The sequence below is a fragment of the Schistocerca americana genome, chromosome 4 (assembly GCF_021461395.2).
Source record: "Schistocerca americana isolate TAMUIC-IGC-003095 chromosome 4, iqSchAmer2.1, whole genome shotgun sequence".
NCBI classification, from domain to species: Eukaryota; Metazoa; Arthropoda; class Insecta; order Orthoptera; family Acrididae; genus Schistocerca; species Schistocerca americana.
Window position 1 is genome coordinate 668194691 of NC_060122.1, and position 15154 is coordinate 668209844.

At 40.6% G+C, this 15154-nt stretch overlaps 1 protein-coding gene across 1 annotated transcript in view; it reads right to left on the reverse strand.

Moving 5' to 3' along the window:
* Positions 1-14752, reverse strand: part of LOC124613688 (degenerin unc-8-like) — a 214160-nt gene extending 199408 nt beyond the window's left edge. The window contains exons 1-2 of the mRNA XM_047142405.1: positions 14631-14752; positions 10419-10507 (exon numbers count right to left, since the gene is read on the reverse strand). Coding sequence (XP_046998361.1) covers positions 10419-10507; positions 14631-14752 — 211 coding nt within the window. The remainder of the gene's footprint in view (positions 1-10418; positions 10508-14630) is intronic.
* Positions 14753-15154: the final 402 nt, after the last annotated feature.

Sequence of the window (15154 nt, forward strand, 5' to 3'; positions counted from 1 at the left end):
TGGCTATGTGATCACTGTTTCGGTGTTCTAGGTGATGGTCATTATGACTGCCAAATCTTTCAACACTACGTCTTTCATTTTTATGGTTTACAATGCATACCTGCATGTGGAACAAAGGAGTAATCTGTAGGTCATAAACATATAGAGGAAGGATAATATGGACCATTAGTTGTCAATCGCACCAGAGGAGGAATTAAATGAATTTAATACACCTAGGCGAGCATCTAAGTACCCTCATTCGCCCAAATTTTTGCCGTATTTACGTAACTTTTACGTATTTTCCACCAATTTTCATAATTTTACCAGGTTTCCTGTAATTTTAACATATTTCACTCAATGACTCGATTTTCAAACCATCATTCTCAATGACTTGTCATGTCAAAAAATTGTCTCATCGAGTTGATCTCGTGACGCTATCAGCCTACAAAACTGTAATACGATTCTCAATTTCTGTACCATTGCTAACACACCCTCCTACATTACTTTGCGAGGGCTATATACACTTGGACATATTGCGAACCCTGCTATACTGCCTACACCACATAACACAAATACTGTTTCTTAGTGTATGAAATAGCCATCAGCAGACAGGAAGTGCAAAAGCTATGTTCCTTAGCCGAAACACTTTATAAATTCAGTAAGATTTTATTACGATTGGCCATCTCTCCCCATGTGGACGGGAGTTACAAAGTATTCTCACATTCGTGGATCCTGAGCAAAACTCTAGATGAGATCCTTATGCATCTTTTAACTGTTCCTCCGTCTTTAATCAACACTCCCTACAACATTGTCGCGTATTTAATTTGGAACTGCCTAGAAGTAGGAGCGAACTTATGCCCACTACATTCGACACCTTGTTAAGGAACAGAATAAGCTGAGTTCCATGTAATCAATACATTTCGACATTTTCGTTTCAGAAAGAGCATAACATATGTTACAAACTTGCACAACCGACTGACCCCTGTGAAATAGAGCGGCATTCTCATTCCCATACCATAACTACCATCCTACAAAGACTGTTCTGTACCAATCTTACTCAAGTCGCCCATCCAGTTACACACGACCCTTCTAGATGCATGCATGCTGAGGAGGTTAACACTCCTTACTGTTGTTTAACAGATAAGAGCCTGATAATTTGAGAGTGTTGTAGTGATGCATCAGACGGTGAAGAAGAAATGTATAATTTGTCCATGATGCAGCTTCAGACAGAAGGAGTTTGAAACATCTTACGTAAATCACTAGTGCAACCAATTCGTATGTGTTGTAGTATTTCGATTCCATACCAAGAGGGTACTTGAATGAGAGAAAAGACTGCAGAACATAAACACACACTCCTAAGTCTGCAGAGTTCTGCACTTAAATATGTTATAAAGTTAAAGCAGTGTGTCCCCGACATATTAGTCATGTGGAATGAAACACTGTTAATACTCAAAAGCAAGAAATATATTTCCAACACCTAACATACATTCACCCTGCAATTTCATTGTCTGTCTATCGCTCTAAGTCACACACAGAACACTCAGTTGTATACAGGTCGAACGCAGGTTATACCACCCGACTTACACACTCCCAAGAGAACAACAGGAAAAATGGTTAAATACGCAACAAATGATCTGCCGCAACACCTCCCTCTCCTTCTACCTTTAAATCATACCTTGTTACAAACCCTCTCAACCGATTATTTCATTTACTTTGTATCATACTTTAACGCAGATCCATGTCAATTTAGAGGCAGATGGTTCTCTTTTCCAGGAAAGCATCAACGGCAGCAGTCAACTTGTATTTATCCCTATTACCTCAATAGGCACACAGCAGAATCTTGTTAAAAGCCATGCAGCAGCTGATCTGTAAAGTATTTGTTAGCTGACACCACATGGTTGTGATTGGTAGAGAGTACAGAGAAGCACATTGTAAATGCTGTTTGTTAGAGTTTAAAACACGTAAACAGTCTTGCACAAGGTCAAACACATGATCCAATATACAGGGTGTTACAAAAAGGTACGGCCAAACTTTCAGGAAACGTTCCTCACACACAAAGAAAGAAAATATGTTATGTGGACACGTGTCCGGAAACGCTTACTTTCCATGTTACAGCTCATTTTATTACTTCTCTTCAAATCACATTAATCATGGAATGGAAACACACAGCAACAGAACGTACCAGCGTCACTTCAAACACTTTGTTACAGGAAATGTTCAAAATGTCCTCCGTTAGCGAGGATACATGCATCCACCCTCCGTCGCATGGAGTTCCTGATGCGCTGATGCAGCCATGGAGAATGGCGTATTGTACCACAGCCGTCCACAATATGAGCACGAAGAGTCTCTACATTTGGTACCGGGGTTGCGTAGACAATAGCTTTCAAATGCCCCCATAAATGAAAGTCAAAAGGGTTGAGCTCAGGAGAGCGTGGAGGCCATGGATTTGGTCCGCCTCTACCAATCCATCGGTCACCGAATCTGTTGTTGAGAAGCGTACGAACACTTCGACTGAAATGTGCAGGAGCTCCATCGTGCATGAACCCAATGTTGTGTCGTACTTGTAAAGGCACATGTTCTAGCAGCACAGGTAGAGTATCCCGTATGAAATCATGATAACGTGCTCCATTGAGCGTAGGTGGAAGAACATGGGGCCCAATCAAGACATCACCAACAATGTCTGCCCAAATGTTCACAGAAAATCTGTGTTGATGACGTGATTGCACAATTGCGTGCGGATTCTCGTCATGCCACACATGTTGATTGTGAAAATTTACAATTTGATCACGTTGGAATGAAGCCTCATCCGTAAAGAGAACATTTGCACTGAAATGAGGATTGACACATTGTTGGATGAACCATTCGCAGAAGTGTACCCGTGGAGGCCAATCAGCTGCTGATAGTGCCTGCACACGGTGTAAATGGTACGGAAACAACTGTTCTCCCGTAGCACTCTCCATACAGTGACGCGGTCAACGTTACCTTCTACAGCAGCAACTTCTCTGACGCTGACATTAGGGTTCTCGTCAACTGCACGAAGAATTGCCTCGTCCATTGCAGGTGTCCTCGTCATGTCCATGGAGCATGCCAAATTCAGGTACCATATATGATCACTGTTTCGATACCCTGGGTGATGATCGTTATGACTGCCAAATCTTCGACACTGGGTCTTTCATTTTTATGCCTTACAATGCATAACCACATGTGGAACAAGGGAGTATGCTGCAGAACATAAAGTCATAGAGCACGAATAGTATGGACCATCTGTTATCAATTGCACCGGTGGAGGAACGGAATAATTTTCATACACCCATGCGATCATTTAAGTACCCTCATTCCTCCAGATTTTTTGTCGTATTTTCATCCATTTTACGTATTTTCCATCTATTTTCGTAATTTTACCATGTTTTCCCTAATTTCAAAGCGTGTTATTCATTTATTCGAGATCCAAACCACCACTCTCGACAAGTTGTCACGTCAATATAACGTCTCATCGCATAGATCTTGTGATGCTATCAGCCAATGTCATTGCTGCACGGTTCTCATCAATTTCTTTATCATTGCTAAAGCAGCCCCTCCGTTACTTTGTGAGTGTCATATGTATGTGGACATATTGCGCACTGTTTGTGTAGGAAATAGAAATCAGCAGAAAGTAGATGCAAAAACTACGGTCCTTAGCGGAAATACTTTATAAGTTCGGTTCGATTTTATTATGATTTGCCGACTCCCCTCATGACGATGGGAGTCACAAAGTATTCTCACATTTGTATGAAGATGTCGGAGATGTCGGAGATTCAAAGATCTCCTACCTTTATTTCGAAACGAGCTACTCCTTCACTGAACCTATCGGCTAAGGACCCTGAGCAAAACTCTGCAACTCCTCTCTCTATGCATCTCGTAACTCTTCCTTTGTCTTTAACCAACCCTACCTGTAATATTGTCTCCGATGTAATTTGGAACTGACCAGAAGTAGGAGGGTACTACATCCGCTATATTCGATATCTCATGAAAGAACAGAACGAACTGAGTTCTATGTAATCAATACACTTCGATATTTTGCTTTCGCAAAGAGTATAACATGTGTTCCAAACTTGTACTCAGCGACGCTTGTGATACAGGCCGGTATTCCAATACTGTAACTGCCGTTCTGCGAAGACTGTTCTGTACCAATCTTACTCACATCACCTGTCCAATTACACACGATCTGTCTACATGCTCGCGTGCTAAGGAGTTTAGCAGTCATTATTGGTGTACAGTACATACATTTGAGAGTATTGTGATTGTATAACAGAAATTAACAACAACAAGAAGAAGCATATGATTTATGCGTAATGGAGCTCCAGAAGGTAGGAGTTTGAAAGTTTTGCGTAAATCCCTTGTGCTATCAATTGTATAGATTTGTTGTAGTGTTTCGATTCCATACCAAGAAGATACTGGGAAGAGAGAAATTATTGTAGAACGTAAACACACACTCTTGAGGCTACACAGTTATGCACTTAAACATGCTATAATGTTAAGGTAGTGTGGTTTTCCAATACATTAGTCAATGGAATGAAATGCTGTTAATACCCCAATGCAGGAATTGTATTTCCAACACCTGACATACATTCACTCTGCAGTATTTCTAACCCATTCGCAAACTACTACACCAAAGGAAAAAGAAGAGCATAGATTCTTTGAAATACATGGCACTATATAACTTTCTGATCAATTTAAAACATAACTAACTAACTAACTGAACACGACACAGTATCTTACACACACACACACACACACACACACACACACACACACACAACATCTGACAAGCAAATGCGTAAACAGACATTGCAGTACCTCACAAACCTCTGTCACTAACTTAGAATCACTGCAGTTATGAAACTGAAACCTCGATTTAAGTCTGAGAAGTGGCTGGGAAATGGAATACTTCCCATACATTTTCGTTCGTCTAGAGGACGGTGCCGAAATAGATTTTCCATCACTTTCATGGACATAATTCATCACACATACGCTGGAAGTCCTCTGCTGACTGTGGTATTGAAGAGGTTTGCTGTTAATGATCGCAGGTAGACATGGCTCTAAGTCACACACAGAACGTGCAGTTGTATACGAGTCGAACGCAGGTTACACCAAACAACTGATACACTCCGAGAGAACAACGGAAAAAATGGTTAAATGTGTGATAGATGACCTGCTGCAATATATCCCTCTCCATAGAATGCATCATCATTCTACCATTAAATCATACCTCGCTACAACCCCTCTCAACCGATTACTCCATCTACCTTTATCATTTAACGTAAATCCATATCAGTGTAGAGGCACATGTTTTTCTTTCCCAGTAAGGCATGAAAGACACCGGTCAACTTGTGCATATCCCTAATACCTCAACAGACAGAGAACAGAATGCTGTTCAAATGGTTCAAATGGCTCTAAGCACTAAGGGATTCAACACCTGAGGTCATCAGTCCCCTAGACTTAGAACTACTTAAACCTAACTAACCTACGGACATCACACACATCCCTGACCGAGGCAGGATTCTAACCTGCGATCGTAGCAGCAGCGCGGTTCCGGACTGAAGCATCTAGAACCGTTCGGCCACAACGGCCGGCCCAGAATTCTGTTCTGTAAGGTATTTGTTGGCTGACACTGGATGACGTTGATTGGTACAGAGAAGCACATTGTAATTATTGTTTGTTATAATTTAAAACACGTGGACAGTCTTGCACAGGGTCAAACACGCCATCATGACATCAATTATCGCCAAGTATTCTAAAATTGCTTATAAGCGTAGTACAGTTTGCAACACTTAGTGCAAATGCGCTATTTTTCTGTGTGTGTGTGTGTGTGTGTGTGTGTGCGTGTGTGTGTGTGTGTGTGTGTGTGTGTGTGTCTACTTTAGAATACATGACAAGTGATGTCATGGTCCTATAAGCAGAAGTGGCATACAATAGCTAAAATTACGAAAATTGAGAGAAAATACGTATAAATTGAGAGATAATACGCTAAAATGCGGGGAAGTTGAGGGAGAATGATGGGGTGCTTACACGTTTGCTTGGTGCAGGAAAATTCTTCTACGTGGGAACGAGTATGTGACAGCATGAGGAATTCGAGAAAAAGTTGACACTGAAGCACCAGGAACCAGGGAGACAGTTATTCTTCGTAGACAGCGATGAGACGACTGGAATAACATAGATGAACAGCAAACGTGTAGTAATGAATTTATATATGTGGGATCACAATCCTAAGTGTGACCCCAAAGTAATCGGCAACCACTTCATGGATTTTTATAAAGTGTCCTTAGCTAAAGAGCATTGTATCACTAGCCTGGGGACTGCAATATACAACTATACAGGGTGTTACAAAAAGGTACGGCCAAAGTTTCAGGAAACGTTCCTCACACACAAAGAAAGAAAATATGTTATGTGGACACGTGTCCGGAAACGCTTACTTTCCATGTTACAGCTCATTTTATTACTTCTCTTCAAATTATATTAATCATGGAATGGAAACACACAGCAACAGAACGTACCAGAGTCACTTCGAACACTTTGTTACAGGAAATGATCAAAATGTCCTCCGTTAGCGAAGATACATGCATCCACCCTCCGTCGCATGGAATCCCTGATGCGCTGATGCAGCCCTGGAGAATGGCGTATTGTATCACAGCCGTCCACAATATGAGCACGAAGAGTCTCTACATTTGGTACTGGGGTTGCGAAGACAAGAGCTTTCAAATGCCCCCATAAATGAAAGTCAAAAGGGTTGAGCTCAGGAGAGCGTGGAGGCCATGGATTTGGTCCGTCTCTACCAATCCATCGGTCACCGAATCTGTTGTTGAGAAGCGTGCGAATACTTCGACTGAAATGTGCAGGAGCTCCATCGTGCATGAACCCAATGTTGTGTCGTACTTGTAAAGGCACATGTTCTAGCAGCACAGGTAGAGTACCCCGTGTGAAATCATGATAACGTGCTCCATTGAGCGTAGGTGGAAGAACATGGGGCACAATCAAGACATCACTAACAATGCCTGCCAAAATGTTCACAGAAAATCTGTGTTGATGACGTGATTGCACAATTGCGTGCGGATTCTCGTCATCCCACACATGTGGATTGTGGAAATTTACAATTTGATCACGTTGGTATGAAGCCTCATCCGTAAAGAGAACATTTGCACTGAAATGAGGATTGACACATTGTTGGATGAACCATTCGCAGAAGTGTACCCGTGGAGGCCAATCAGCTGCTGATAGTGCCTGCACACGGTGTACATGGTACGGAAACAACTGGTTCTCCCGTAGCACTCTCCATACAGTGACGTGGTCAACGTTACCTTCTACAGCAGCAACTACTCTGGCGCTGACATTAGGGTTCTCGTCAACTGCACGAAGAATTGTCTCGTCCATTGCAGGTGTCCTCATCGTTCTAGGTCTTCCCCAGTCGCGAGTCATAGGCTGGAATGTTCCGTGCTCCCTAAGACGCCGATCAATTGCTTCGAACGTCTTCCTGTCGGGACACCTTCGTTCTGGAAATCTGTCTCGATACAAACGTACCGCGCCACGGCTATTGCTCCGTACTAATCCACACATCAAATGGGCATCTGCCAACTCCGGATTTGTAAACATTGCACTGACTGCAAAACCAGGTTCATGATGAACACTAACCTGTTGATGCTACGTACTGATGCGCTTGATGCTAGTACTGTAGAGCAATGAGTCGCATGTCAACACAAGCACCGAAGTCAACATTACCTTCCTTCAATTGGGCCAATTGGCGGTGAATCGAGGAACTACAGTACATACTGACGCCGGCCGCTGTGGTCTAGCGGTTCTAGGCGCTCAGTCCGGAACCGCGCGACTGCTACGGTCGCAGGTTCGAATCCTGCCTCGGGCATGGATGTGTGTGATGTCCTTAGGTTAGTTAGGTTTAAGTAGTTCTAAGTTCTAGGGGACTGATGACCACAGCAGTTAAGTCCCATAGTGCTCAGAGCCATTTTTTGAACATACTGACGAAACTAAAATGAGCTCTAACATGGAAATTAAGCGTTTCCGGACACATGTCCACGTAACATCTTTTCTTTATTTGTGTGTGAGGAATGTTTCCTGAAAGTTTGGCCGTACCTTTTTGTAACACCCTGTATATTTGTATATCATACATATTAAAAAACGTGCCTAGTTCCGTCCGAACGTTTATAAAAGTATTGTGTAAAAATTTTAAGTAAATTGGTCAAGCCCTGTTCGAGATTTTTTGCTAACAACATTTCCCCTTTAGAGGGAGAGGGAGGAAGAGAGAGAGAGAGAGAGAGAGAGAGAGAGGGGGAGAGAGAGAGAGAATGAATTTAAAATGTGCAATCTATGTCTTTCCGAACGATTCTAAGAGAATCATGTAAAAATTTGAAGTAAATCGGTCAAGAACTTTACGGGGTTTTGGTAACATCTTTACACACCGACTTGTCTTTATACAGCAGTATAGATTACTATATTAGAATGCTGCATTAATTATAGTACATTCGAAAAGCGTAATTTTAAAACGTTACGTGGAAGTACTATTCGGTAGAGGAGAAGGAGTTTCGCAATGGATTTTTTAAAATTCAATCTTTGGCTCCATAAGATTATCCATAAGACATTTAATATGCTGTGGCGGATTGTTGGACCGTTGGGTGCCCACATGTCCAATTCCCTTCTGTACTAATGTTAATCTTCAAAGTAACATTATTCCTAGTATTATATTCATTATTTTACTTTATTTTAACGCAATCAGGCCCAACTCACCACGCGTAGCTACGGGTTTCCTTCTCCATTGTCCTCTACCCGTCGCTGCCATCCGTCATCCGTCCACATCTATCGCACGTTGTTGCAGGTCTTCAGTGAGAAAAGAGAAATGCTGATAATGGTGAAGAACATTAATAAATAAACACTTGTTCTTGAAACTTTGTAAGTACCCTTTTGCGAGATAGTGGGCACCCATCTTCAGCATTTCCGTGACACACACCCTATTTTAAACAAACTTATGACCATTCTTTGCACATAAATCCTATAAAACCTATTTAATGGAATCCATAACATCAACACTGTACGGTAGATCCCACAAGTGATTTGTGAACAGCAGAACTGCATTTCCCAGTGTCATACCAGTTAAAAGAAGTCTGCAGCGTGGTTTACCTGCGATGGAGTGTATGAGAGCATTCCAGTTCATGTCCTTACACATTGTTGTTTGATGTCGAGGAGGCACAGTGGCACCTGTCTGCTTTCGCTTTCGCCTGATGTATCCTCACAGAGTGAACACGGCATAACATGGACGTCTCCGTCCATATAGTAATGGTTGCTGTTCGAGCTAAGATTGCGCCATCTCTCAAGAGTATTAATCACTTAGTTTTGATACACTGCTCCACATATCGTCCGAATTTACATTCGTTAAAACCACTTTTTTAAATATTGGTAGTTTCACAGACGCCAGAATATTAGTGAAATGCCCCAAAATGGGCATACATACTTTTTATGATCCGTTATCAGTGAATCGATTCCAAAGAAGAACTTTCATTTTCATTTTAAAGTTGGTCTGAAAATTTACAGACATTTGAATCGTAAAATTCTTATACGTCTGTATATTATACGTTTGTGAAACGCAGTACCTCTTTGCTATTACCTATTAGTATTTATAAAAGATTTTTACCAATGAAAATGATCGGTAAATCATAAAGAGATATAATTCTTAGCTGCGTTGGGTTCATTCTACATTATTAACACTGACTCTTCTATCATTCTTCAGATAAGGCACACACAAGGCACTGCACTAATTCAATTGAAAAGAGCTATCAGTATATTAATCAAAATATTTTCTCTTTCTAAATCAGGCCCAGGAGCTCATGCAACTAAGACATTCTGCTACTTCAGCTATGTGAGGTACCGAACCTACATAACGACATTGTTTGACTAACAAAAGAAATAGTGTAATTATAGTTCCTACTTCTAGTAATTATTTCAGAGTCGAACATCATACCCCACTTGAACTGGTTTTTATGAAATATACTGAAACGTTGCAGTAGTTAGAGTAGTTAGCTCATTTTTCTTCAACATTTTGCATCGAATAAACGAACATCTATGTGTGATGAGAACTTGTGCAACGTAGTGTTGTGTTTGCGTTGTTAACGATGATTACGAAAGTTTTAGAAAATGAAAGAGTTACAAATAGGGCCACTGAGTTAAATCCGCATCTACACGTGTTGTCAGTAAGCCGCATAACGGTCTCTGCTGGAGGATACATAATCGACGACAATGTCAGATGTGTTTACTCCTAGGGGCACTAAAAAACACGGAAATATTCTGCAGTTCCAGTAACAAGATGAAAGACAAATAAAATAAAATAGTGCGCAATACCATGCAGTGAACTACTTTTCTCATTTATGCGCTGTGTTATAAAAACCATATACGGTGCTTACCATATTCCTTTCCCGGTAAGACGGTCTTCCTGTTCGTGGTGAAAGTATAACAATTCCCATACCCTGAGTGAACGCTCCGAGCGAAGTACCTAGAAAAGGAAAAAAAATACAGAAAATGTTGGTGCTTTTGGTGTACAGTGCAACTAGATATGTAAGTTGCTGGCTTGCGGGAGAGAGTGTTCGAGAAAAGAACGTCCTCAATAGGTACCAGCAACTGCAGAATGAATCACATAGGTATAATCTTCACTTAAATATAGCCTCAAGATTATCCATACATACCTTCTGAACAATACTTTTAGGCTGAGTAGACAGAAACTAGCTCCAATGACAAACATCGAACACTTTTTCAGGGTCGTTAGCTTAAAATTGTGATGCTGTAGTATTTATTTCATATTTCACTGTGAACCAGCTTTAGGCTGTCTGGGTCATTATCAGACAACCTAAGACTGAACAGACAGCCTATACAGAATCAGTGAGACTACTACGTATGCAAGATTATTTCCAAAGAAATGTGACCATTTTACTTCAATATAGCTATGCGAAAAAGACACAAAATGTCATGGGATGGTGATTGAATCTCTTTTAACTTTAGGTTCCTCCTATATACAATTTAATGCAAGCCTGCGAGAAAGTTGCAAGCATAATTGGGGCGCTGTGTCGTATGTGGTTGGAAAGCCGTCCTAGAATATAACTCGACATGTTCAGAGCGTTATTAAGAACAAAAATCGACTACGGTTCTTTTATGCAGCGCAATGCAGTTGAAGCAAGTCGAATAAATTGCAGTACAGGTGCAACAGGATATGCTTATGAGTAACGACACAATCTCCTACGAACACTCTCACAATAGAAGCGTGCGATACCCCACTTCATCCGTGATTACTCCGCTATAACGTAATACCCGGTGATCAAAGAGTCAGTATAAATTTGAAAACTTAATAAACCACGGAATAATGTAGACAGAGAGGTAAAAATTGACACACATGCTTGGAATGACATGGGGTTCTATTAGAACCAAAACAAAAAAAAACAAAGTATTGCTAGACGCGTGAAAGATCTCTTACGCGCGTCGTTTGGTGATGATCGTGTGCTCAGCCGCCACTTTCGTCATGCTTGGCCTCCCAGGTCCCCAGACCTCAGTCCGTGCGATTATTGGCTTTGGGGTTAACTGAAGTCGCAAGTGTATCGTGATCGACCGACATCGCTAGGGATGCTGAAAGACAACATCCGACCGCAATGCCTCACCATAACTCCGGACAAGCTTTACAGTGCTGTTCACATCATTCCTCGACTACAGCTATTGTTGAGGAATGATGGTGCACGTATTGAGCATTTCCTGTAAAGAACATCATCTTTGCTTTGTCTTACTTTGTTATGCTAATTATTGCTATTCTGATCAGATGAAGCGCCATCTGTCGGACATTTTTTGAACGTTTGTATTTTTTTGGTTCTAATAAAACACCATGTCTTTACAAGCATGTGTGTCAATTTGTACCTCTCTATCTACATTATTCCGTGATTTATTCAGTTTTCAAATTCATACTGACTTTTTGATCATCCGGTACTTACTTACAAGTCTGACTATTAGTCCAGAGGAGGCTACTGACAATACATTTACTCAAAATGTTGAGTGAATGACCAGATTATTTCTTCATCTACACTGGTGGCTCCAAGCGAACCTTAAACGATTACGTAGGACGCGAATTCAACTGACCACAGTCGTCAGCGTATATCAGTTACCTGAATTTTTACTACGGAATCAATCGCTAACCTAGAAGAATTAACGTACTCTACGCAGTTAACTGAAAACAAAATTTTGACAGTCACTGATTCTGTGACTGTTTTAAAGACAATAACAACAAGAGACTGGAGAGCATCTTCGAATAATTATGCCATCAACATAATAGAACAGTTCATTCAATATAACAGAAAAGGGAAACTCATACAGATGATGTGGGTGAGAGTACACTGCCAAGTCAGATATACGTATACGGAAAAAGTGGATGTGCTCGCGAAAATAGTAAAAATAATAACTAGGATGGATTGCAATATAAACTTACCACAGACAGAATTTTAGAACATTCTCAAATGCAACATAAATTTCCTTTGGCAAGAAGACAGTCAGTTAAAAGACAGTCACTATCCAGCAGTTCAAGACAACGTCCCACTAAAACTTTGGTACCATAAAACCACTTGCAGCTGCGGAACCATCTATAGTTCAATATGGATGAGGCTAAGTCATGGGGATTTTCCAAGTCATCTGTACCATCTTGGTTATCGCGGGACATCTTGTTGAGAGTGCGCAAAAAAAAGTAATTAATCACGTGAACCGCTTCCTTTTATGTTTGCTCTCTAATAAGAATTCAGCGAGAAGAAGTAACGAAGGATCTGTTATAGAAAAACGTCTCTTCTGATTAGGAATAGTTGCCATTTAAAATCTAGTGATAAAATACCTAAAAAAGTAATTTTAGAACAAATATAATACGAATTAATGAAAAATTTAGTTTGTAATGCTTATGACATGTGAGTAATAATTGTTCTGTTACTGTCGTAAAACTTCAATAGACACACTCATTGGTACTGTATGACCTGTCCAGCATCTTAATTAAACATGATAGTATTAGTGTGTATTTAATGTAAATGTGTATTTTGAACACTGATGTACGGCGAAAAGGCCGAGGACCAATAAAAATAATGATAATACATAGAAAAAACAAATTTTCAATGCTTCAATTTTATATGGGTAAAAAACAATAAATATTCTGCAATGATGTGCTGAATGTTTTGGACCTTAAATAATTGAGTATAAATCTCTAAAACAAGTTACACAGATAATGGTTAAGGTGTCACATACACAAACAAACTGAAAACTATCGTTAAGCATGTTGATAAGCGTATTGAAGTAGACACAAACAGGTATGAGCGAACAACGCTTACATTACATTCGAAGTATGAAAATATACATTGCAAAACAGTACACCAAGAGTACTGCCACAGACTACTGTGTTATATGGACAAAATTACTGATGATAGTGATTAATAGTCACTTGGTGGGTTTAGAAATTTATACTCACATTTCCAGAGTCCACAACATTCAGTATATCATTCAAGAATATTTATTCCTGTATCCGTTTAAAATTGAAGATAATAAATTTGTGGTTCTCGTGTAGATAGTTGTAAAAGTCGTAAAATGATCACATACCTTTGGAAATAATAATTTTTGCTGTACAACATTGATGCTATGTATTGCAGTTTTTAGTTGTCTATGTTCCTCCAAATGCCGTTGGAGTATTCCATAAATGTAAACAATATTAACTTCCTTGTTATTAACTGCCACTGGCTTAAAGCGTGAGAAATGTAACGCTTCTGTCCAAATTACCGACTGCGTTACAGTGGAGGTCGTTTTGTGAACCCAGAGCCATCCCACACTAACAGCCTAGTTGGTGGGCCTGTATGATAACGATGGGGAATGCGGTATAATAATGTTCGTTCTCCTCGGAGTCTCCACAGACGGATAGGTCCCTCGCAATGCTCTGATCAGAACCTGGTCTATTCCGAAAAGACGAAGTGGAGCCTGTCCTGTGTCCGTTGTTTTGTTGGACGCACCATTGTCGGCGTCTCACTCGCTAATGTCGTGACAAAGGAAGTCACAACAATCTTTGTACTGACAGCCGATGATTTCCCGACACGTCACACTGTCCATGTGGATACTTGTGTTGCTGTGAACAAGTCCATTTCCTGATTGAAGGTACGTGATGTTGTATATCTTACACTACCGAATGGACAGTGCATCTCTCCTCTGAGGCGCTATTCGCATGGGGACATTGAGAATCTGCATCGAGTTCAGTAAGGTTCTCCTGAACCTATCTATTTCATATCTGCATGACAGTCGTTCATCAATGTAACGAAAAATCGCAGTCTCTTCTTACATGAGACGTAACACGATCTTCATACAAATATCCAACATTCGAACACGATTTCTGAATTAGATACCCTCTGGACGATCTTTCATTACGTAGAGAATGTAGGTGGGTTTAGTTGTACCTATTTTGTGCGGTTGTGTTGAAATTCTGATACTTTGTATGTACAGCTATGTAACACGCCTTATATAACATGACATTTGGTGCTTACAGCAATCATGGTACTGAAATTTTAAGGGTCAGCAGTTTCTGTTCTTGTACTACGTCTGTAAGCTGTGACGATCGCAACACTCACTGGCTCTCGCTGAGACAGGACGTTCCACTGAACTGGCATGAGACGACGAGCTGCTGGAAGCTGTCCCCCATGAGTGCGCGCTGCTCTTTACTGAAAGACAGATAGGCCGCTAGGAAGTCCATCCGACGGTTGAAGGCGCTCTCCTCGCTGTCTGCCTCTTCCTGTTGTGTGAAGGATGAACAGAACAATGGAAATGCTTCAGAATTATCGTGCTGTATCTGGACAAATTTATATGAACATTCACCAAACACGGCGAGTGACAATCAAAACAGACTGAATATGATTGGGAACTGATGCACGTAAAACTTAAATCATGATCAACGGTATTTCCTACAATATCTCACTATGAAAATATGGCTATTCATTCAAAGACGCCGGAGGAAGATAATGGATCCTTATTTGTTTCTTCAATACACTCTAGAATGGCTAGATAACACCGAAATTGTGCAGCTGTAGAGATGTAACGAGACGTGTTACTTGATACACATGCTGATGACACCAAAGTAATACAGGGTGTCCGAAAA